This window comes from Neophocaena asiaeorientalis, unplaced genomic scaffold (assembly GCF_003031525.2).
Source record: "Neophocaena asiaeorientalis asiaeorientalis breed wild unplaced genomic scaffold, Neophocaena_asiaeorientalis_V1.1 scaffold282, whole genome shotgun sequence".
Classification (NCBI taxonomy): Eukaryota; Metazoa; Chordata; class Mammalia; order Artiodactyla; family Phocoenidae; genus Neophocaena; species Neophocaena asiaeorientalis.
In genome coordinates this window covers 141,112-163,650 of record NW_020172595.1, presented here as the reverse complement: position 1 = coordinate 163,650, position 22,539 = coordinate 141,112, and the positions used below count along the sequence as shown (strand labels likewise).

General features: G+C 56.2%; 1 protein-coding gene across 2 annotated transcripts in view; it reads right to left on the bottom strand.

Moving 5' to 3' along the window:
* TNXB (tenascin XB) overlaps positions 1-22,539 on the bottom strand; it is a 56,059-nt gene that overhangs the window by 22,214 nt on the left and 11,306 nt on the right. The window contains exons 5-16 of one of the 2 annotated variants that reach the window (XM_024738634.1): positions 22,074-22,189; positions 17,103-17,259; positions 16,656-16,919; positions 15,082-15,834; positions 13,582-13,950; positions 12,302-12,595; positions 10,384-10,674; positions 9,725-10,030; positions 7,800-8,132; positions 7,089-7,409; positions 3,460-3,765; positions 1,112-1,411 (exon numbers count right to left, since the gene is read on the bottom strand). In XM_024738634.1, coding sequence (XP_024594402.1) covers positions 1,112-1,411; positions 3,460-3,765; positions 7,089-7,409; positions 7,800-8,132; positions 9,725-10,030; positions 10,384-10,674; positions 12,302-12,595; positions 13,582-13,950; positions 15,082-15,834; positions 16,656-16,919; positions 17,103-17,259; positions 22,074-22,189 — 3,810 coding nt within the window. The remainder of the gene's footprint in view (positions 1-1,111; positions 1,412-3,459; positions 3,766-7,088; positions 7,410-7,799; positions 8,133-9,724; positions 10,031-10,383; positions 10,675-12,301; positions 12,596-13,581; positions 13,951-15,081; positions 15,835-16,655; positions 16,920-17,102; positions 17,260-22,073; positions 22,190-22,539) is intronic. The other variant, XM_024738635.1, reaches the window with a different exon arrangement.

The window sequence follows — 22,539 nt, the reverse complement described above, 5'->3', positions numbered from 1 at the left end:
CGCAGGGAGGGGTCTTCTGTCCTGAGACATCTCTGGGAGAAGAGATTCCCTAGCTAGCTATTTATCTTATTCCTCTTGCTGTCCAGGCTCTAAGCACCTAGTAGAGACTATTTCCTTAGCAGGGTACAGCTTATCACAGGCTTGGTCTGCTTATTTCCTTTGGCCAAGGAACCCACTCTTTGTCATCTGACTGCTCCCTGGGGAAATCCAAGGGTCCTGGGGATGTCAGAGGGGGAAAAGGATCCCTGATGGGGGCAGACAGCTGGTGGGGAGGTAAGATATTATGATGGCGGTGACCCTCCTAGGACCCAGTGGAGGAGTGGGGGCTGCCTATGTATGAGGGAGTTTTGGGGAGAAGAAGGGGAGCTCAGACGGGAGAAGGATCTGGTATCTGCCCAAGAAGCCATCCCGAGGCCTGAGAAGGAGCTGGCCTTCTGACTTCTTGGACAGCAAGGATGCTGACGGCATTGTTATTATGAGAGTTTTCTGGCAACAGGGAGCCCCCAGGGGCAGGGGAGTGCCTGGATCAAAACCCAAGACAGGGGCACAGCTGGGCTGGGCCTGACTGGGTCTGACTGGGCAGCCTGTCTTGGGCTCCTCTGGTCCCCAGTTTCTGAAGCTCCAGGAAGAGGGCAGAGGAGGAAAGGGGTCCCTCTGGGGAGGCAGATATGGGACCCAGTGTGTCTGGGCCAGTAGGTGGGAAACTGGGTGAGAGTCAGAGGGAAGACTCCTCAGGAGGTGATGGCTACACAGGGCTGAGGACTCACAGGCCAAGGGAGGTGGAACGGCTCCTGGCTCCCTCCCCTGTATCTAGCCCTGCTGTTTCTCCTGTTCCACCTTCCAGGAAGGGGTCTGAAGGAGGCTCCCCCGTTCAATAGAAGTAGGAATTATGAGAAGAGGGGAAAAGTGAGCAGGGGAAACTGATCCAGGAACCGGCCCCATTTTCCTGGTTCTCATCTGCCTGGGATCGGGGCAGGCAGTGTGGCTTTTCAAATAAAACAGAAGAGGTGGATGAAGCGGAGACCCGGCGGAAGGGAGAGGTGATAGGGCAGCATGAGGAAGGGCAGCAGGGCTGGGGCCTTAGGCTCAGCTTCGTGGGGGTCCCTCTCACCTGTCTTTGCCTCCACAGAGACTGGGCTGTGGCGTTTCCCGTCCTGGATCCCGAAGAGCAGGAACTTGTACTTCCTATCGGGCTCCAGGCCGATGATGGTGACCTCACGCTGGTCTGCAGCCACAGGCACCGCCTGGGGCTGCCTGTCCCTGTCCTTGTACTGGACCACGAACGAGTCGAATTCACCCTCGGGGACTGTCCAGGAGAGGCCCACGGAGTCCGGGGTCACGTCCGTCACTGTCAGCTCCCCCAGACGTGGCTCAAGGGGGCGCTCTGTGCCCGGGGCTGGAGAGAGTGGAGCTAGGATCCAGGAGGACAAAGAACATGGCTGAGACCTCTGGCGGGAGAAATCCCCCCTCACAGGGCTCCTGGGCTCCGAGGGCCTTAGAGGGCTTTGAACTGAGATGGGAAACAGTTACATCTCTTTTGCACTGATCTCTAAGTGAAATGTAGCATTTCTTTCAATGATGAATATAGGAAACCAACCACGGTGGTACTAGCAGTGCCTGTAACCCTGTCACCAATAGGAATCACAGAGATTGTCACATCACCTTAAAATTACTGCAGAAACTTCAAAATACCCTTTACAGAGATTGGTTCAAGATGGCGGAGTAGAAGGACATGAGCTCACTCCCTCTTGCAAGAGCACCAGAGTCACAACTAACTGCTGAACAATCATCGACAGGAAGACACTGGAACTCACCAAAAAGGACACCCCACATCCAAAGACAAAGGAGAAGCCACAGTGAGATGGCAGAGGGGCGCAATCACAGTAAAATGGAGCACAGGCTCCGGACGCACAGGCTCAGCAGCCATGGCTCACAGGCCCAGCCGCTCCGCGGCATGTGGGATCTTCCCAGACTGGGGCATGAACCTGGTGCCCTGGGTTCATGCTTGATATGGGAAGCCCCATATCAAGCATTTTTTCTGACCACAACACTATGAGATTAGAAATCAATTACAGGGAAAAAAAATTTAAAAACACAAACACATGGAGGCTAAACAATACGTTACTAAATAATCAAGAGATCACTGAAGAAATCAAAGAAGAAATCTCCCTGCTCCAGGAAGATCCCGCATGCCATGGAGCAACTAAGCCCATGCACCACAACTACTGAGCCTGCGCTCTAGAGCCCGCGTGCCACGACTACTGAAGTCCGCATGCCTAGAGCCCATGCTCCGCAACAAGAGAATCCACCACAGTGAGAAGCCCGTGCACTGCAAAAAGAGTAGTCCCTGCTCACGGCAACTGGAGAAAGCCCGCGCGCAGCAACAAAAACCCAACCCAGTCAAAAATAAATAAAGTTAAATATTTTTACAATAGCCAGGTCATGGAAGCAGCCTAAAGGCCCATCAACAAATGATAAAGAAGATGTGGTACATATATACAATGGAATATTACTCAGCCGTAAGAAAGAACCAAATTGGGTGATTTGTGGACCTAGAGTCTGTCATACAGAGTGAAGTAAGTCAGAAAAAGAAAAACAAATATTGTATATTAACGTATATATGTGGAACCTAGAGTGATAACTAATAAGAACCTGCTGTATAAAAAGATAAAATAAAATTCAAAAATTAAAAAAAATACTCTTTACACTCATCACTGCGTCTAAATGTGGGTAGGTTATTAAATATGCCACTAAGTCTTGCTATTTAATGAAGCAATGATGAAGTTCCTGTATTACTGAATCATAAATTCGAGTTTTAAAATATTTTTGATAATTGGGTAATCAGTAGAATTGGTTACCTTTGTAATCCTATGTGTTTTACTTTATGGATTTTAAGACATTGCTCTGAAAGGGGTTCACTGGTCTCACCAGACACCATAGCACAAAACTGGTGGCAACCTGTGCCCAGGAAGCATGAGGGGTGGGAGAGGCTGGGAGCCACGAGCAAGGGCCGCTTCCCTGAGGGAGCGAGATTCTGCCTTGGCCAGAAGGGAACACAGCTCAGACCAGGGGGCTGAGGGCCCCTGAGAAGAGATTCAAGGGATGTGTGTTCTTTAACCCCAATGAAAAAGGGCAGCAGGGGGAGGTGGTAGCTGGGTCCAAGTCACAGCAGGGTTGTAAAGAGAGGGAAGGAAACAGCTGTGGACAGTCAGAGAGACAGCGTTTGGCTAGACTCAGGTCAGATGGGAGGAAGACAATCCTGCCTGGGGGAGGAGACAGAGTGGAGGTGGAGACTGGAGGGTAGGGAAGGTTCCAGCTCAGGAGAGGAGCCAAGGGCTCAGGTAATAGACTGGGGAGGACCTGCAGGGGCCACTGAGGCAGGACCTGAGAGAGAGGCTAGGGGAGGGGGTGGCCCCGGGTAACCAGGGATGGGAACTACCTTTACCCACGCTCACTCACCAGTCATGGCTACCACAGAGAGGGGGCCCACGCGCTGCCCACCATGTAGCCCGTAGAAGTTCATCTTGTATTTGCGCGCAGGCTCCAGGCCGGGGACAGTGGCCTCTCGCTGGTCTGCGGCCACAGGCACTGCCTGGGGCTGCCCATCCCTGTCCTTGTACTGGACCACAAAGGAGTCAAACTGGCCCTCAGGGACTGTCCATGCAAGGCCCACGGAGCTGGGGGTCACATCTGTCACTGTCAGCTCCCCGAGGCGTGGCTTCCGGGGGCGCTCGGTGGCTGCGGGAGTCTCTTCTGGTTGTGGAGCTGAGACAGAGATGGTGGGAGGCTGTTAGGAAAAGCCCCTCTTCCCCTTGTAGTAGTTATGTGTGTTGTTTTTCTGGTACCCACCGGGTGGTTCTGATGTAAGACTACACTGATTGGCGACATCTGTCTGGCCAACAACCCTTCACTAAATCCCTGCCAGAATCCGGGGCTGTGCTTGCGGGGAGGGGTGTCAGCCACCACTGAGATCCTGGGAAAGTGGCTGAAGTTCCATCTGTGCATCTCTGGCTCCAAAGACCTCCCATCCAGACCTCCCTGCTGACCCCCAGACTTGTGTTTGCTCAGCATCTTCCTTGGGTGCCTAACTGATGTCTCAAACTCAACAAGTCCAAAACCGAGCTCAGGGGCTGCTGCCACACCTGCTCCCTCCCCAGCTTTCCCACCTCAGCAAAACCACAGCTTCATTCGCCCAGTCATCCCTGAGTCCTCTCTTCCACCCCTCTCCGCCGGCCTGCGACCTGCGAGGAAATCCTGTCCGCATTATCCTCAGAAGCTGCTGCCACACCTGCTCCCTCCCCAGCTTTCCCACCTCAGCAAAACCACAGCTTCATTCGCCCAGTCATCCCTGAGTCCTCTCTTCCACCCCTCGGCCCGCCTGCGAGGAAATCCTGTCCGCATTACCCTCAGAAGCTGACCCCCTTCCCCCTCCCCAGCTCCACCGCCACCATCTCCAAGCACACGTGCTCTTACTGGACTATAGCACAGTCTCCTAAATCCCCTCCCTCCTCCACCCTCATCGCCTTTGCTCTGTTCCCCACTGTTAACACATTAGTCAGAGTCTGTTCCCGCAATGGCTTCCATCTCACTCAGAGAAAAAACCAGGTCCTTACAATGACCTCCAAGGCCCCACCTGTTTATCTCTCACATCACCCTCCCCATTCCAAAACATTCCTCACTGGTCCACAGACATTCAGGCACCTTCCCTCTGCTCCGGATGCTCTTCCCAGAGGCCTGCGTGGCTTGTCCTCTCCCTCCTGCAGGTCCTTTTCTCAGGGAGGCCCTTTCCTGCCTGCTTCCCGCCCACTCACCATCTCACCTACTGGGCTTTGCTTTTCTCCCCAGCTCTTGTCACTGTCACATACGGTCTCACTGACATATTTGTGCAATTTGGTGCCTGTCTCCCTCTGACAGAATGTGAGCTCTCAGCAGGAGCTTTGCCTTGTTCGCTGCTGTGTCCCCAGCACTGGCACCCAGTGGGTGCTCCACAAATGTTTGTTAAATGAATGAATGGTCTGCACGTCTGGAAAAGGCCAAGCTCAGGACCTGCTGGTCCCCATTGCCCCAGAATGAGCTGAGTCTGGGAAGCCCTGCTCATTAGTGACCAGCCTGGAAGGTGGTCCCAAGAGGCAACTGGCAGAGGGGTAGCTGGGTGAGTGGGCTTCCCAAGAGCTTGTTTCTCTGGCTCCTGTGGGAGGACAAGACTAGGCTCTGTACTGATAAAACCTGCTTTAAAAACAGGCTGGGGGCTTCCCTGGTTGCGCAGTGGTTGAGAGTCTGCCTGCCGATGCAGGGGACACAGGTTCGTGACCCGGTCTGGGAGGATCCCACATGCCGCGGAGTGGCTGGGCCTGTGAGCCATGGCTGCTGGGCCTGCGCGTCTGGAGCCTATGCTCCGCTGTGGGAGAGGCCACAATGGTGAGAGGCCCGCGTACCACAAAAACAAACAAACAAAAAAACAGACTGGCATGGGACTTCCCTGGTGGTCCAGTGGTTAAGGCTCCACGCTTCCACTGTAGGGGGCACGGGTTCAATCCCTGGCCGGGGAACTAAGATCCCACCAGCCGTGTGGTGTGGCCAGGCTGGAGATGAGGCCTCAGGAGGATAGCAATAAGTCTGAGTGGGGAGGGCGGGGATGCAGGCAGCTGAAGGCGGGCCAGAACAACCATCACATACTAAGCTTCTCCCAGGTACAGGTGCCAGGCCACGCGTGCGTTGTGTTTCATTTCATTTGCCTTCTAGCTCTGCTGGTTCCTTTAGCATCCATTTCCTGCGTCTCTACTTCTTTCCGTGAGAGAGAGAAACTGTCCCTCACCATCAAGCCTTATCATTGGTGGTTTGGCTTAACTGGGAAACGTGGAATGATAGCTACCCATAAGTACCGCAGGCCCTATGCTGCATTTGGCATAATCCTTTCCCAAGTTAGCCATGTTTCTAAAGGTGCATGCTAGTTCTTCTCCTAGCAACGGTTCACCACGCGCTGTGTGCCAGGGACCGGCCCTGGGTCAGCTCAGCGGGCTCCAGCTGCCTATTACCTTCCTGCTCGGATGATGAGCGCCATCGCACAGCTAAGAACTGAGAAGCCAGGAATGGGAACTCAGTTTCTCTGATTCCAAGATTCGGTTTTCCTCTACTGCACCGCCTCAGTCAGTGCCCGACACTGTCCATCCTTACCCAGGGACCAGTGTGGCTGTCCCGGACAGATGGATGGACTGAGGGTGGCTCCAGGAAAAACCTCGGCCACATTTTCTGGGCCTGGCATGAGCCTCCATCCTGCTACTTCAGGCCTGCAGGACAGTACCTCAGGGAGGAGTTCCCCTCTCCCTACTCTCTGTGCTGACTAAAGAAAGAAAAGAAATCGGGAGTGGAAGCTTCTGGAAACCTGTTTCTCTGCTTTTTAAAATCTTCCCCTTTATATTAAAAGTTGCTTTTGAAAAAGCTGTGTCTTTGTTTCAGTGAACAAAGGGGAAGAGAGATGCCCCTTGCTGGGGCCAAGCTGGGCAGATTAGCAGGAGGGTCCCAGAGGCCTGTCTGTGATCTGGCCCCTCACGCTGGGGCTCTGGAGAGTAGGTGCCCAGGCTGGTCCTCTGTGGTGGCTGAGTGGCCCTGTACCCGGGTGGAAGGGACATTCTTCCTTGCTATAACCACTCACTGGATGAGCAGTAAAGAAAGTTTCCAGCTGCACTGGTGCAGAGGGCAATGTCTCATGGACATTCTGAATATCTAAGCTGAACCAGCCAAAGGGGACAGAGCAGACCCCAGGCTAAGGACAAATGTAGTAACCATAGCAGCAAACATTGCCAGCATGTTTACTTGGTGCCAGACCCTTTCTTAGGTCTGTTAACTCATTTAATCTCACAACGGTTCTGTGAGGTAGGTGTCACTATCCCCATTTTACAGCTGAGGAAACAGGCACAGAAAGTTTAAGACTTGCTCAAAGTCGCGCAGCTGGTTGTAGCCCAGTCCCCCGTGAGCTGTTCTTTCTAGGTCTTCCCCAGGCAGGTGGGGAAGGCAAGGGAGGGCAATGCCACAGGGAGGCTGGGGGCCACTGGTGGGAGGAAAACAAACAAGCCCCCAGCCTCACTCACCGGTCACGCCCACGGTGGACACGGGGCCCACACGCCGCCCCCCGTACAGGCCGTACAGGTGCATCTTGTACTTGCGCCCGGGCTCCAGGCCCCCAGCGGTCACCTCACTCTCCTCGCCCCCGACACGCACCACCTGGGGCCCGTCCCTGCCCTTGTATTGGACGGTGAAGGAGTCGAAGTGGCCCTGGGGGACGGTCCAGGAGAGGCTCAGCGAGTCCGGGGAGGATCCTGTCACCGTCAGCTCCCCCAGGAGGGGCTCCTCGGGGGCCTCCGAGGCCTCTGTGCTGGGTTCTGTGGAGCTGGGGGTGTCTTCCTCTGTAGCTGAGAAGGAGAGACACAGAGAGGGTGAGGCAGGGTCCCAGATGATGTCCTTGGGTCTCCCCCCAAGGCTTGGCCCCGGCTCCGGGCCCTGAAGTCAGTTCAGAGAAGCCCGTCCTTGGGGCTGGGTGGTCCTGCTTAGCTGACATCTCATAAACATGCCTGGAGCCTCCAGGGTCAGCTGTGGGGGACCAGGGCAGCCACCAGCATGGCTCACAGAGGCCCTTCTCTGCCCAGGGGGACACACTGGTCCTCAGGGAGCCTGGAGGAGGCACACAGGGCACCATGGCTCAGCCTCGAGTAGAGGGGCCTCCTGCACCCCACTCACCCATCACCTGAGAGAGGGTGATCCTCCCACGAGGTCCCACCCTGGGGCTTCCACCATCCACTCACTTGTCACCCCGATGACAGAGACGGGGCCCACGCGCTGGCTGTCATGAAAGCCGTACAGGTTCATCTTGTACTTGTGGTCTGGCTCCAGGCCTGAGATGGTGACCCCGTCCTGGTGCCCAGGCACCCGCATCACCTTGGGCTGCCCATCCCTGTCTCTGTACTGGACGGTGAAAGAGTCGAAGTGGCCCTGGGGGACGGTCCAGGAGAGGCTCAGCGAGTCCGGGGAGGATCCTATCACCGTCAGCTCCCCCAGGAGGGGCTCCTCGGGGGGCTCTGGTGCCTCTGTGCTGGGCTCTGTGGGGCTGGGGGTCTCATCCACGCCTTCCTGCGGGGCTGAGAGAAGAGATTAGACTTTACAGGTGATGTGCTTTGTGGTGATGTTAATCGTGACAATAAAGTACATTTGGCAAATATACTCTTCAAGCTGTCAGCTTAGGGGTTCCTGTAGCCTTTGTATTAGCCATTCAGTAACTCATCAAAGGAGACAGGGCTGAGACAGGCCCCTAAACCTCGTCAGTGCTGGACGACTGCACTGTGGGGGTAGGCGGCCACCTCTCACATCTGAGAAAGGAGACGAGATGGGAAGAGAGGGAACTCTGAGGGATGCTTCTCTGCTGTGTTCATGGACAGTGCTGACCACAGGAGAGCGAGGGGGCAGTAAGGCTTCTTCCCACTGTGTTCCTCCCTTTCAGCTCCACTGACCAGGACAGGAAATGGGATGTGCTCCGCTAAGGCTTCCCAGGGCAACCCTGCCTCTCCCTCCACTTCAGACAAGAGCGGGAGAGGGGCGTGGGCGGGGGAGATGTTGCGGATGGCGCTGGGGGCTGTGGAGGGCCGTGCTCTTCCCCGGCCTGGGCTAGAGTCACAGCCCCGAGGCATCTGCCCACTGTCTGCAGCAGCTAGGTCTTTGCTGAGGCTCCACGGGGCGGGGAGACTGGCACAGGGAAGCCAGCCCTTCTGTGACTCACTCCACGGTCCACGGGGGACTGCTAAGGAGACAGGAGATTGAGGAGGCAGCAGGCAAGAATGATAACCCAGGCAAGGATGGGGAAGGTGGGGAGGTGAGGAGAGAAAAAGGATCCTGGGAAGCGAGAGGGTCAGGAAGAAATAGTAGCTCACTCTTCAATGGCAGTTTCGATGTGCCAGGCACTGTTCTAGGTGCCATATGTATATTAACTCATTTAATTCTAACAGCTCTGTGAAGCTGTTACCATTATCATCCCCATTTAACAGATGAAAAAGCTGAGGCCCAGAGAGGTTCAGTAACTTGCACAAGATCCCAGAGCTAGGATTAAAATCCAGGCAGTTGGCTCTAGAGCCCATGCTCCCAACCGCGATGCTACACAGCCATGGAAATGGTGCTGGATGGGGGAGGCTGGGCTCATGGAGGAATGCAGGGCAGGGGGGCTGAAAGTGAGCCCTTTGCCCTGCTCCAAGCTGGCTGGGAGTCAGGGAGTCAGGGGGCTGGGAGGAGGCTGGGGAAACATGGAGCTCATGTCCCCTGGATTTGCCAGCTCTGAACAGAGCAGCTATGGCGGGAGGGTGTGGGCAGCAGGCAACAGAAGCTCAGAAATGACCACAACCTGAGCCAGGGGAAGAAGGCCAGCAAAGACCGCGGGGAAAGAACACAGGGGCTGAGGACATCCACGGGGAGGACAGCCTGGGATGAAGGGGTGATTCCCAGTGCTCAGAATGTGGGAAATGGGGTCTGTTCTTGGAGATGGAGAAGCAGGGCCAAGAAAGTTTGGTCAGGGGCTGGCGGCTGGATGCAAAGTCCTGGGATGTCGGGAAGTAGACTGTGAAGGTTTGGCAGAACTGGAGCCGAGAAAGAGAAGGTGGAGGGAAGTGTGAAGGATCCCGGGTCAGGTCCTGCTCACAGGGCTGGGGGTTGGCCAGGGAGGGAGCCCCGTGCAGCCCTGACTCACCTGTGGTGGCCACCACGGACACAGGCCCCACGCGCTGCCTGCCATGAAGCCCGTAGAGGTTCATCTTATACTTCCGGTCAGACTCCAGGCCGGGGACGGTGACCTCATTCTCATGCCCCCTGATGGGCACTGCCTGGGCCCGCCCCTGCGCATCCTTGTACTGGACCATGAAGGAGTCAAAAGCGCCCTGGGCCACCGTCCAGGACAGGCGCAGGGAGTCTGGGGTGCTGCCAGTCACTGTCAGCTCCCCCAGCAGGGGCTGCTCGGGGGACTCTGGGTGGCGGGGCTCCTCTCTCTTCTCTGGGGCTGTAAATAAGAGGATCCAGGCAGGGCTGAGTTGGCAGAACCCCAGGATTGGGGCCTGGGGTTTGGACAGGTTGTCACACCTGTGGGAGTCTCTACGCAATTAGCACGAGTGATGAACTCTGAGAAATCTGACGCAACCAGGGTATGACACACCTTCTGGGCCTTGGGGAGCAGCTGAACAGGATGAAAGGGTCCCAGCAGTGCGGGGGAGGCTGGCTGGCCCTGAGCCCAAAAGCAGGGCCAGGATTCGGAGTCAGCCATCTCGCTGGGAGGCCCCAGCTGGTTCCTGGCTGGGGGCAAGCATGCGGGAGACTGGGAGGGGTCCCATGGGGGCTTAGGTGGCCGCTACTCACCAGTGGTGCCATCGGCCGTGAGGGGGCCGTGCCGCTTCTTGTTGGCAATCCCAAACAGAGTGAATCTGTACTTGTGGTCAGGGTCCAGCGGGGAGACAATGACCGAGCGCTCGGGGGCTTCCACGGGCACCACCTGGGGCCGTCCATCCCTGTCCCTGTACTGGACCACGAAGGAGTCAAACTGGCCCTCAGGGACAGTCCAGGAGAGGTGCAGCGAATCTGGGGTGGGATCTGTCACCCACAGCTTTCCCAGGCGAGGTGGAGTCACTGAGCTGGAATCCGTCTGAGGCACTAGAAAGAGCAGGTAGAGGGAAGGGAGGGACACAGGTCAAAGGATAAGAAGGAACCCATCTCCCACCTGGGGATGCCGTGTGAGGTTGTACAGGCTGTTCACTACACAAAAGGTGCATGGTGGAGGGAGCACTGAGGGGCTGAAATCCAGCCAGTGCTCTGCTTGCCAACCCTGGCAAAGGGCTATGCCCACCTGGAAGAAGGGGTGCTTTCTTTGATGGGGCACAAAAGCACCGTATGGACTAGTGTGGCCCTGACTCTTTCTGCAGCCTGGAAAGGGCTTCAGAGAGAAGGGAGCCCAGCCAGCCCCTTCCACATCTCCACGGCCAGGGAAGTCTGCCAGGACAGCCTCTACCGTTTCCAGGCCTCACAACTAGCTGCTTTCTTCTCCAAGAGAGGGAAGCTTGGTCCTTGGCGCATTCTTACGTGGGAGAGCCCCCCACACCTGCGCTCTGGGCCCCACTTCCTCCTTTCCTACCCTCCCTCCCTGGGCTGTGCCATGCGCATTTACACAAGCTCCTCCACTCAGCTACGTCACCCTCCAGCCTCCACCCTCCCTCTCTGCTCTCTAGTCCCAGCCCAAATTCCAGAAGGAGATGTCTATACTGCTTGTAGTCATGTCCTCACCTACCTCACCCTCTCAACCCAGCTCCACCCTCCACCAGCCGCTCTCACCAGGGTGAGTGGTGACCTCGCCATTGCTAAGTTCTGTGGACACTCTGTAGCCTTGAATCACTCTTACGGAATCTGACATGTCTGACTGCGCCCTTCATTTTGGCATCCCTCTCCCCAATTCACCCTGCAGGCACCCCTTCCTCTGCTCTTGCCCTGAGTGTTAGCCATCTCCAGGGTGCCAGTGGCCATGTCTCTTCTCCCTGCCCCCTGGCTTCTGCCTGTTGGGACACCCACACCCCCTCTTCAGGCCTTTCCTCTGCTCTCCAGGCCCATGAGGGCAGCAGGATGACCCTGTGGCCCCATCGCTTTCTGCTTGAGTGACCTTGCCCTCTCTGCGCCTCAGTTCTCCTCATCTGTGAAAGGAGCATGCCTCACAGGGCTGCTTATGAGGATTAAGTGCGATGACACACTTAGAACATCTTGAACACATTTGACACTTAACGAATGCTCGAAAGATGTTTAACTAAGTGTCCCCCGCTGCACTGCTCCTCACGTCCGTTGCCCCTCGCCTCAGGGAATAGGACTGCCTTCTCCGGCTATCCTCTGCAGTAGCCTCAGTGTTATTTGTAAGAGAAAAATTGAATTATGTCACTCTCTCACGTAAGGCCCTTTCGCGGCCCCCTAGGGTCCTCAGATGAGGTCCAAGTGACTCAGTCGGACACATGAGATCAGTGAGATCAGTGCCCTCAGCTGCCAGGTGCCCTGCCCCTCGCCCAGAGGAAAGAGGCTTTGATTCTCTTACAGGGCCACACTCTCTCCTGCCTCACTCTCCCTCTGTTTGCTCTACCCTCCTCAACCTCCCTGCCTGACCACCACAATTTTCCCTTCAGGATTCATCTCCGGCACCACCTTCTCCAGGGAGCCTTCCTGGACTTGCTGAAGCACTGGGCAGACCCCCTTCAGGACTGTGCAGAGGGCAGAGGCAGGGGTGTGTGTGACCCCTCTCACTTACAGATCTTGGCTTCAGCCACCAGGGGGCCATGCCTCTTCTTGCCCACGAGCCCGTACAGGACGAATTTGTACTTGCGGCCGATGTCCAGGTTGGAGATGAGGGCTGAGCGCTGGGGTCCCTCTACAGGCACCACCTGGGGCCTGTCCCTGTCTTTGTATTGGATCACGAAGGAGTCAAACTCGCCCTCAGGGACTGTCCAGTGCAGAAGCAGGGAGTTGGAAGTCATGTCCGTCACCGTCAGCTTGCCCAGGCGTGGCGGGGCCAAGGGCTGCCCAGGCTTCTCCCCATCCCTGTCTGGGGTGTGGGGCAAAGCAAAGCACGTGGGCTCAAGCACTGCCTTGTCCCCAGGCTCCTTCCCTCTCCTCTGCCCACTGGCTCACTCCATCCTGGACAGCTCCCTTCCCAGAAGCCTCCATTCCCCGCTCTCTGTTCTCCGGGACCAGCTTTTCTAAGAAGGTGGGCATTTCTCCCAATTCTCTGCTCTGGAGTGAGAGCTTTGGCTCTGCCCTTGCGATAACTGCCTCCCCACTCACAAAGGTCCCAGTCCCTCTTCACACCAAGGTCTCTGGGGGAGCTTCAGGTCCCCTGTGGTTTTCCCTGAAAGTTCAGAACCTTGCCATTGCTGTTTCAGAGCAGTCTGAAGACACCTTGGTCCACCTGAACTCCTCTCTCCCTTACTGCCCTCTCCCCAGTGGTGAGCTTGATCTGGAGTTGCAGGGAGAGCTGGCTAATGGGACCATGGGGTGCTGTCCACTGCAGGCTGGGCTCGCAGGGTGAGGGGCAGCGCCACTGTCCTAGCCTGTCCAGGGAGGGGATGGCAGGGGCTTGGGAGAAGGGAAAGGGAGGAGAGGGCTGAGGGTCAGGATCCTCAGGGCCAGACGCCTCCCCACACCCACCCTGAGAGACATAGTGGGCGGGCTGGGGCAGAGGAGTAACCAGGAAGTGGGGGCAGGGCGATTCTGCACAAAGAAAGCTGTAAGCGGAGAGCCAGGGGGCCAACAGCCTCTCTCCTTGAATCCTCGTCCCATCCTTTGACTTTTGTCCTCTCATCTACTTTGCCTGGAGTACTCCCCTCCATGGCCCACCCTACCATTGTGCTAAGACCCCCTCCATCCCTCTTGCCTCTGAACCCTCAACTCCTTTTCTCTCCTTGTTTCTCCTACCACCCTGACCCAAACACCAGCCCTGCCCTTCAATCTCCACCCCACCTCTGAAATCCTAATGGCCCAGCCCCTCCCCCAACCTCAGGACATTGGTCTTGAGCAGAACCCAGGATGTACCCATAATGCCTTGGTAGATGAGAGGGGCAGAGGGCTCGCCCCCGGGGGGCACCCCACGAAGTGACAACTCATAGGGGGATCCAGGAGGGGGTGAGGGCACCAGAGCCTGACGGGCATCCCCTGGCAGTAGTTCCTCATGTGCCCCAGGCCCTTCGGGCACCCGTAGGCGCAGCTGGAAGTGGGCAAAGGTGTCAGGCTGGGCGGTCCAGGCCACGCGGAGGTGCCCTGTCTTGTCTCTGCCCAGCACCCTCAACTCTGCCAGCTCCTGGGGTCGCTGCTGCAGGACAGGGGCCTGAGCCCCTTGAGTCGTTGAAGGGCCTGAGGGCGGAGGCTCATCAGTGGCCCCCAGGAGGTCTGAGGGGGAGGACCCTGGGAAGAAGCAGGGGGAGGAAAACAGGAGAGCGGAGTATGAGAGTCAGAAAGGAAACCCTGGCCCCCAGGCTCTGCCCTCTAGCGTCTAAGAGCCTACAGACCCTCCCTTTTCTGCTCCTGGATCACCCCCTGGGTCACCTCATCGTCCCAAACGCGCACCACAGTCCTGCACAGACAGGCCCGCAGGTAACAAATCAAAGAAATAAAGTCTGCCATCCCTCGTCCCACAAGGCTCCTGTGACCTCCAGCCCCGACAGACCACCATGTCCCTCCCCACAGGAACCCCTTCCCCACTGGGTGGTGGTCGTGACTTCCAATAGTGCTGCAGTGACAAGCCTGGAAGAAAGGAGGAGACGGTGGTGTTAGGGGAGGAGGGTACAGAGACAGTAGGTAGTGAGAAGAGAGGGAAGAGGGGATGGGGGGATGGACATCCAGCTCAGGTGGCATCTGGGCCCTGTGGGGGAAGAAGAGGTCCAGAACCCTCCCCACAACAGCCACAGAGCGCCCCTTCCCCGAGCCAGGACGTCATTCCTGTGGGAGAGACAAGTGTGAAGTGAGCCAGGAGGTTGGAAAGGCAGCTCAAGAAGCAGTGGTTTCACCTCTCTCACACACATGCTGCCTGATGGCTTCAAGGCCACCTCCAAGCAGCTCCGATGTGTCCCTTTGAGGTTGGGGCCAAATTGTGGAAAATAGTAACCATGACCACAGTCTTCAGCCACTCTCACCACAGTGAGTCAGAGTGGGGAACCACTGGTTTCTCTCCCTACCCGACCCAAACTGCTCCAGACACTGCCCCTCCCACCAAATGCCCCTTCTGTTGCCTAGAACAGGATTCCTGGCAGAAGTGTCCTAGGAACCCAAGTGAAAATCAGTCCCAAAGAACAGGTCTCCTTGACCTTGGGTATCCACCAGGACCCTGAGGGTGGAGGTGGCGTCTAGGGACACGAGAAAGTGCGCTTTGTTGGGGGGGTTCTCTTGGAGCCTGGACCAGGTAGGGCTTGAAGACAGAGCGGGCGGTGGGGTGGCAGCCCGAGCAGTGAGGCAGCGGGAGGAACTCATGGATGCCGACTCCAGTGGCAGGTGAGACTGGGCAGGAGATGGGTGGTCCCGCGGCCCCACCCACACTACCTGTGGTTGTGATGAAGGCGTAGGACTTGGAGGTCTGCCCTGCCCGCACCCCGTGGACCTCCACGTGGTAGGTGGTGCCGGGCTTGAGATCTGGCAGGCTGACGGTGCGCGTGGTGCCCGGGACGGTCAGCTCCCCGCCGGGGCCCTCTGCGGGCGGCTGGGGCCGCCAGCGCAGCACCACTCGCTCGAAGTGGCCGCGGAGCCCGTCGAGGGACACGAGTAGTGCGCCGTCGGCGGAACTGCCCAGCACCTCGGGCTTGGGGTGGCGGGGAGCAGACCCCCGGTCGACGCCTTCGGGCGAGAGGCCGTAGGTGCCCTGGTTGGAGTCCCGCTTCCAGGTGCCCGAGTCGGGGCTGGAGGTGGGGTGGGGGCGACGGGCCGGGGGTGCGGGGGAGCTGGTGGGGATGGCCGCCGCCAGGCGACGCCGCTGCAAATATTCGTGGATGTGGCGCGCCACCGACGTGTAGGTCTGGTTGGCCCGCAGTGGGTAGCCGTGAGCCCGCAGGTGGCGCTCCAGGTCCTGCGCGGTGCCGCGGAAGCGGCCCAGCTCGGCCGTCAGGTTGCCCCACGCCCGCCGAGGGGGCTGGGGAAGGTTCGGCCCGGGCCGAGACTCCGCCTCCCCCTCCTCCGCCGGCCGCGAGGGCCGAGGGGGGACTGGTGGGCGCGGGGGCCGCGGGGCCGGGACCGGCCGGGGCCGGGGCCTGGGGGACGGGGCTGGGGCGTGCGCCTCCGGGTGACTGTAGTGGCCTGGTGCTGCCGGGGCGGAAAAAGGGGGAGGGGGAGAGCCGGTCAGTGGCAGCCCCCGACCAATCCCTGCACTCCTCCCCGTGGCAGTTCCTCCCACCGTCCCTCCCACCGTCCCTCCCACCGGAGCCAGAGGCCTCCTCCTGTGCCCCAGCCCCACCTGGAAAGAGAATCGAGAGAAAGGAGTTAGTGTCCCAGGATTCCCTCACCCCGTGCCCTCCAAGCCCGCCACTGTTGGTGCCCTAGAGAGAAGAAACCAGCGGGTGGGGCCCTGTGTCTGAAGGAGAGAAAGGGGCGTGGGAGGAGAGACTGCGAGCTACAGCGAGGTGGGCGTCCCTCTGTCACAGGAAAAGAAAAGAAAGATCCAGGCATCTGTTAAGAGACCGTGAGGGTTAGTGGAAAATTACTGCTGAGACCTAAGTCCCCCAATCCCCAATCCTAGAGTCAACAGGAGTGCTGAGCTCTAATCTGCCTAATTCCAATCTCTCCAAGATCTGACCACTGACTGAGCTCAAGGGCTGTCCCTGTGTCCAAGTTTGGATCAGAACCTCCCCCATCTGGGTGGGTCGGACAGCATCTCCTATTTACTGCTTCTCTCCATGAGGCAGCTCCTCCCAAACTCCAGCCCACAGCCTTCCTACAGCACTCCAAGCACCTGAGAACTCCATCTCCACAGAGCCCTTGGTGCACAGCAAGGCCCCCCAGCAGGTGCTTTGGGACTGCCACACACCCTGTCAGTGCGTTCAGAGCAGCCTGTGAGCCGGACATGTGGACTCCCTAGGAAGTGGCTGCTATGCTCAGAAACTTCCCTAACCCTTGGCCAGCCATACCTGTGTTGGCCCTGACAGAAGCCGGGTAGCTTACTGCCCGGCCCTGCTCGGCAGTGACGGTCACCACGTATTCTACGCCTGGCATGAGGCCGGTCAGCAGCGTCCCGTCTGCCTCAGAGGGCACTTCTAGCCGCACCCTCTGGTTGCCGGCACTGACGTAGGACACCACGAACTGGTCCACCTCGGCCTGGGGGCGCAGCCAGTTGAGCTCCAGCGTGGTTGGCGTCACAGCCACCACTCGGAGGTCCTGGGGGCCATCGATCACTAGCCAGGTCAGAGAGAGGAGGGATCAGGTGGGAGTCTGGATCTGCAGTCACCAGCTTTCCTTCTATGAGCCTTGCCCCCAGCCAATCCCTCCCCTCTGCCCTCTTGGAGGGCATATTCCCAGCCACCCCTCTCAAATCCAGATCTCCACCCAGGACCCCACCCCACAGCCCCAGCTCTCACTGGTGGTGATGGTCTTGGAGGCAGGAGGGCCCCAGCTAGTCCCTCGAAGGGCACGGACAGTGACCTGGTACTCCTGACCGGGGGCCAGTCCTCTCTGGTCATAGGCTGAGGCAGAGCTGGGCACCCGTGCTGTGAATGGGGGGCTCGGCCCCTCTGTCTGCGAGAGAGAAAGCACCAGGTGGATCAGGGCTGCCACTCTCACCCCTGCTGCTCAACCCCCCTTATCCTTTCTCCAGTTCCAGGCAGGGTCAACATGGGACTGTGTAGAACTTGGCCCTATACAGCTGGGGCGCGTGGGTGGTATCGGCAAACACACGTAGAACACCTACTCCATGCCACGTACTATTCAAGGCGATTTATAGATATGAACTCACTTAATCTGCTCAAGAATCTGATGAGGGAGGTCGTATTATTCCCAACGGACAGATGAGGAAACTGAGGTACAGAAGGATTAAGTGGCTTGCCCAAGGTCACCAACACCAAGAAAGTGGCAGGGATTTAAACCCAGGCAGTGTGACCTCAGAGTCCCCTCTCATGGGCACTACCTTTTTAGTCTGTTCATCAGCTGTCTGCCAGAATTCGGACACCTGCCAGGACTCTTCTTCTGGCTTTCCCCCCAGCAAACCTGACTCCCTGGGCTCGAGGAGGCTTCTCCTAAGCGCGTTCCTGTCATAACAGATGAAGTAGATGAGGGATGCCACTTCAAGTCTCACTTCCTCCTTCAAGCAGCTGCCCCAGCCTGAGCCTCCCCACAGACACCTGCCCCTGTGACCCACGTCACGACATTTCCTTTCAGGTACTTTTCTTGTATCCTCAGCAGGGTTGTAGGCCCCTCAAAAACAAGGCCCACCTGCTCAAAGTTCCACAAATATGTTCCCTGATTTTGTGCCTGGCATCATCTGGGCACTGGAGACATAAAGATAAAGGATATGATCCCTGTCCTCAGATAGCTCATGCCCTAGTAGCTAAATGTGTGGCCACGTCTTAAGTTTTATTAGATCCCTAACCCAAATCTCTATGTGTAGCACAGGCCTGTAAGAAAACAACCCTCCTTCAAGTATTCATGTAAAGTATTATGATTATTTGTGGTGACCCCATAGAAAATCTGCCAGCCCCTGCTCCAGGCAGGGTCTCCTGGAGTGCCAGCCACTGCGGAAACAGGAGGAATGGACATTTGTGAGTAGTCTAACAGCCCAGCATTTCGCTGGGCTGTCTATCTAGGACAGCTAATAAAGACGTTCTGTTCTGTTTAGCTATGTTGGCCGTTATGGGGACACCTCCGTTCAGCCAAGTAGGATTGGAAATTTCAAAAGGTACTCTCCTAAACCAAGAGAATTGTGGGAAAATCAGCATAGTAAATACCAAAGTATAAAACCAGATGAGAGTCCACGTAGAGCCTTCTGGGTTCAGGATGAAGTAAAGCTTTGTCAGAGTTCTCTTGGCTGAAAAGCTTTCCTGGGCACACAGGATCCCCATCCCTCTCCTACTCACTCTGCCCTAGGATACCCCATCCTGGGAGGCCTTGGACTGGTCTCAACTCAAGACCTGTGTGCTTCTCCTCCTTTCCAGAACTTATTCTCTGTCCCCTTATTCCCCCAACACACACACACACACACACACACACACACACACACACACACACACGAATACACATACACACACACACGCACGCTTTGAGTACTCCCTGATGATGTCTGGTCCTTTCAGCAAGAGAAGCCCACCCCCAGAGTTCTCCTTCTCCCTTCAGACCACCTACATGAACCTTTTAAACGCTTTGTAGTCCCTCCTGAGACCCATTTGGGAACAGTCCCCTGAAAAGTCCCACTGTCAGTCTAAGCCACATCTCTCAGCACCACCTGTCTGGTCTGATGCAGGCTCTCTAGCCAGATGCTAGCAGCTGGTTCTGCCCCTTGGTGAGAGTTTTGGCTGCTTCACTGATGTCCTTGGCAAGATTCTAACTCTATTCTCAATATCAACCTCATGGCCCCAGGTGGGCGACTCCACTTTGGCTGGTCCCTGGAGCTTACCTCATCCTCACCCTGCTTTTCAGACCAGACCAAACAAATTTTCTCAGGCTGCAAGGGCCTGTGTCCCAATGAAAACGTGGCTTAGCCCCAGTTTCCAGGCTGCAGAATACACCCAGACAGGGAATACTTGAATGTCGTTCTGTTCGGGGGTTCACCTCCCTCAGTTTCTTCATGCTTTCTCTCACATTCATAGAATACCTCGCCTTTTGCAAAATAGCAACATTTCTTAAGTTAGTGGTCCTTGGGCTTGGGGTGCACCAGAATCACCTGGAGGGCTTGTTACAACACAGGTTACTGGGCTCTGCCCCCTAGAGCTTCTGACTCAGTAGATCTGGGGGTGGAGTCTGACAATTAGCATGTCTAGTGCTCCAGGTGATGCTAATGCTGTAGGTCCAGGGAACACACTTTGAGAACCACTGAGTCAGAGGAACAATGCCACGTATGCAGGGAAAGGAGGAATGTTCCTCTTCTGTGTTCTGAAAATCATTCCAACAACTAGCCATGTCCCTTAGCCAGGGATAGTAGAGTTTGGGCTTTGAGAGAGAAGTGGTTCTAGAAAAGGGGAGGGGATAAGGTAGAGAGAGGCTTCTAGGAAGATGGCAGTGGCCAGAGGACAGCCAGCTACTGAATGTCCTCTGTGCCAACAGAAATGGATAGAGAGTGCTGGCTAAGGCAAGAGGCACAATTCTAGGGGCCAGCCACAAAAAGCATAGAAAGCATAGTCAGAGGGCCAGTAGCACAGGCTGATGTGGAGTCCAAGGGAGGAGTCTGGGGACCGATCTTACGGGAGCATCTTCCACACCCTGGCTCAGAGAGAACCCAGAATGTGACAGAGGCCCATACCCAGAGCAGAGCAGATGAGCTAAGAGCATGGCCAAGCTGGACCCCGGCCAGCTCAACACCAGCCTGGCCCCACGGAGAGGGAGAAAGCCTAGGGCTGCAGCGGGGAGGCTGCACCCCCTGAGAACACCAAGGATAAGTTCATATTTACTAAGAGTGGGAGATGATGCTGCCCTGTAAGCTCCTTCTATCTCAAGTGTTTATTTTACTTCTTCTTTCCCTGAAGTTCCTTAGAAAAGTTCTGTTTAAAAGTCCTACCCTCTCAAGATTAAAGCTATGCAAATAATATACACACAGAAGAGAGTGGGAGAAACCCTTTACAATGTTAACAGTGCTTGTTTTAGTGTGAAAGCCAACAGTTGTTTTTTTTCTCTAGTTGCCAAATTCTTGTCTTGTGATTACATTATTTTTATAACCGAAAATAATTTTTTTTTAAACAGAAGAAAAATCCAAGCTCTCTTGGTTGTACAGCAAAGTAGGGATTTCTGCCTCTGCTCCTACCAGGGGGTAAGGAGAGACAGAACACGGCAGGGCGCTGGGCTTGAGGGGATAATAAGAAGACTTAGAATGACTAGGCCAGTTGGGGTGGGGGTGACAGCCAGCACCTCTGAGCTGTCCCTTCTGTCCTAGAGGCTTCCTAGGTTTAGGCCCTGGGACTTATTTATTTTTCCAGAGTCCTGACTGGGTAGAGATGAGAATGACATGGCCTACCCACCAATGGCATTTGTGGGATGATGCGGGAAAACATTTGGACAGTAGAAATGTCAGATGATTTGAAACTAGGAGACCAAACACATCATAAAGGCCCAATCTGCATAAAGGGAAATCTCTAATGACAGGCCACGGTCTTTGTCCTTAGGGTGTCCCCAAATATTTTAAGAGTGAGTTGGAAGGAGACAGAGAAAGGAGGTTTTGCAATGCACCGATGACACGGAGGTAGGGGAACCAGCTCACAGACTCAAATAATTGCAACAGCCTAGACAGGTTGGCCCAAAGCAAAAATGAAACACTGAAGAGAGCCAAATGCAAAGGCTTATATTTAGGCTTAAAAAAAGAGTATGGGGCATCCCTGGTGGCGCAGCGGTTGAGAGTCCGCCTGCCGATGCAGGGGACACGGGTTCGTGCCCTGGTCCAGGAAGATCCCACATGCCGCGGAGCGGCTGGGCCCATGAGCCATGGCCGCTGAGCCTGCGCGTCCGGAGCCTGTGCTCCGTCCGCAACGGGAGATGCCACAACAGTGAGAGGCCCGCGTACCGCAAAAAAAAAAAAAAAAAAAAAAGAGTATGTAGTTGAATGTCTTCCTTTTTCCTTCTTTCTTTTCTTCCTTCTTTCTTTTTTCCTTGTTTATATTTTTTAAAGTTTCTACACTGAGCCTATATGACTTTTATCATTAAAAGTTACTTAAAAAAATCAAATGTGATCAAAATAACTGACAGTTTGTCATTTATGAACTGACCACAAGTTCATATATGTCAACTCTGAGAAAAGCGCCAGGGTAGCCAGAACGAACCGGGGGAACAACTGGGGTCCTCTTTGCTCCCACATTTTGATGGGGTGGGGCACATACAAAAAGCAGGAGGTATTAGAGGAGGAAAACCAAAAAGTGAAGGATTCAGAGAACAAAGCATTAAGAAAAGGGGAGAAGAAACCAGTGGATTTGGCCTGGAGGGAATGAAGGGTGACGTGATGGCTGATGTCTCCAAATACTTGAAAGCCTATGGTGTAAGACACAGGGAAAGAAAAATCGCGTTCTGATGGCTGGCGAAGGCCCAGCTAGGGCCAATGGATGGATGTTAGAATGGGGCAGATTTGGATCCAGCAATAACAGAAAGAACTGACTACAGTGATGAACAAAAGTGGAGGCGGCAGCCTCAGGAAGGCTGAGCTCAAGGTCACCAGAGATGTTCCAGCAGCAGTGGGCCAATGCTGCAAAGGCTTCTGCACCGGGTGTGGGGCAGAAGGAGCAGGCCTTTAGAACAGCTTCGGGAATCAGCCAGCTGGATGCAACCACTGGCTACCTGGGACTCCTGCTTGAGGTGAGCAGGAGGGAGCCCCCTCCCCGCAGTCCTGCCCACTCAGCCCCCTCTTGGAGCTTGGCTCTCACCGTGGGGATGAACTGAATTTCGTAGGCATCCACATTGCCAGGAGCCCGGGTCCACTCTGTCCGAACCATCGTCTCCTCCAGGAGGTGCATCCTCAGGCCCTCAACGGCTGGCACCTCTGTCCAGGAGAACAGGATATGAGAAGATGCTTAGCCCAAGGCACGCCAACCTCCACCGTCACAGGCCCCTCCTACTCAGGGCCGCTCTGAGAGATCCACCCAAGCTCTGACTCCTCTCTGGGGGTGGGGCAAAGCCGGCAGCGGCCAGAACAGACCTTGGGTCTCCTTTACTGCCGCCCATCTCCAGGAACACAAAATCTCCCTAAAAGCAACTAAAGGGGCCCCCAATCTGCTCATCAGAGATCTGAAGGCAGGTCCCGCCTGCAGGCGTGCCCCCACGGTTCTGCAGCCCCTGGTGGACAGTGGCTACCTGGCTCCTCTGACTGCCCCGCCCCCCACCCCAATATAT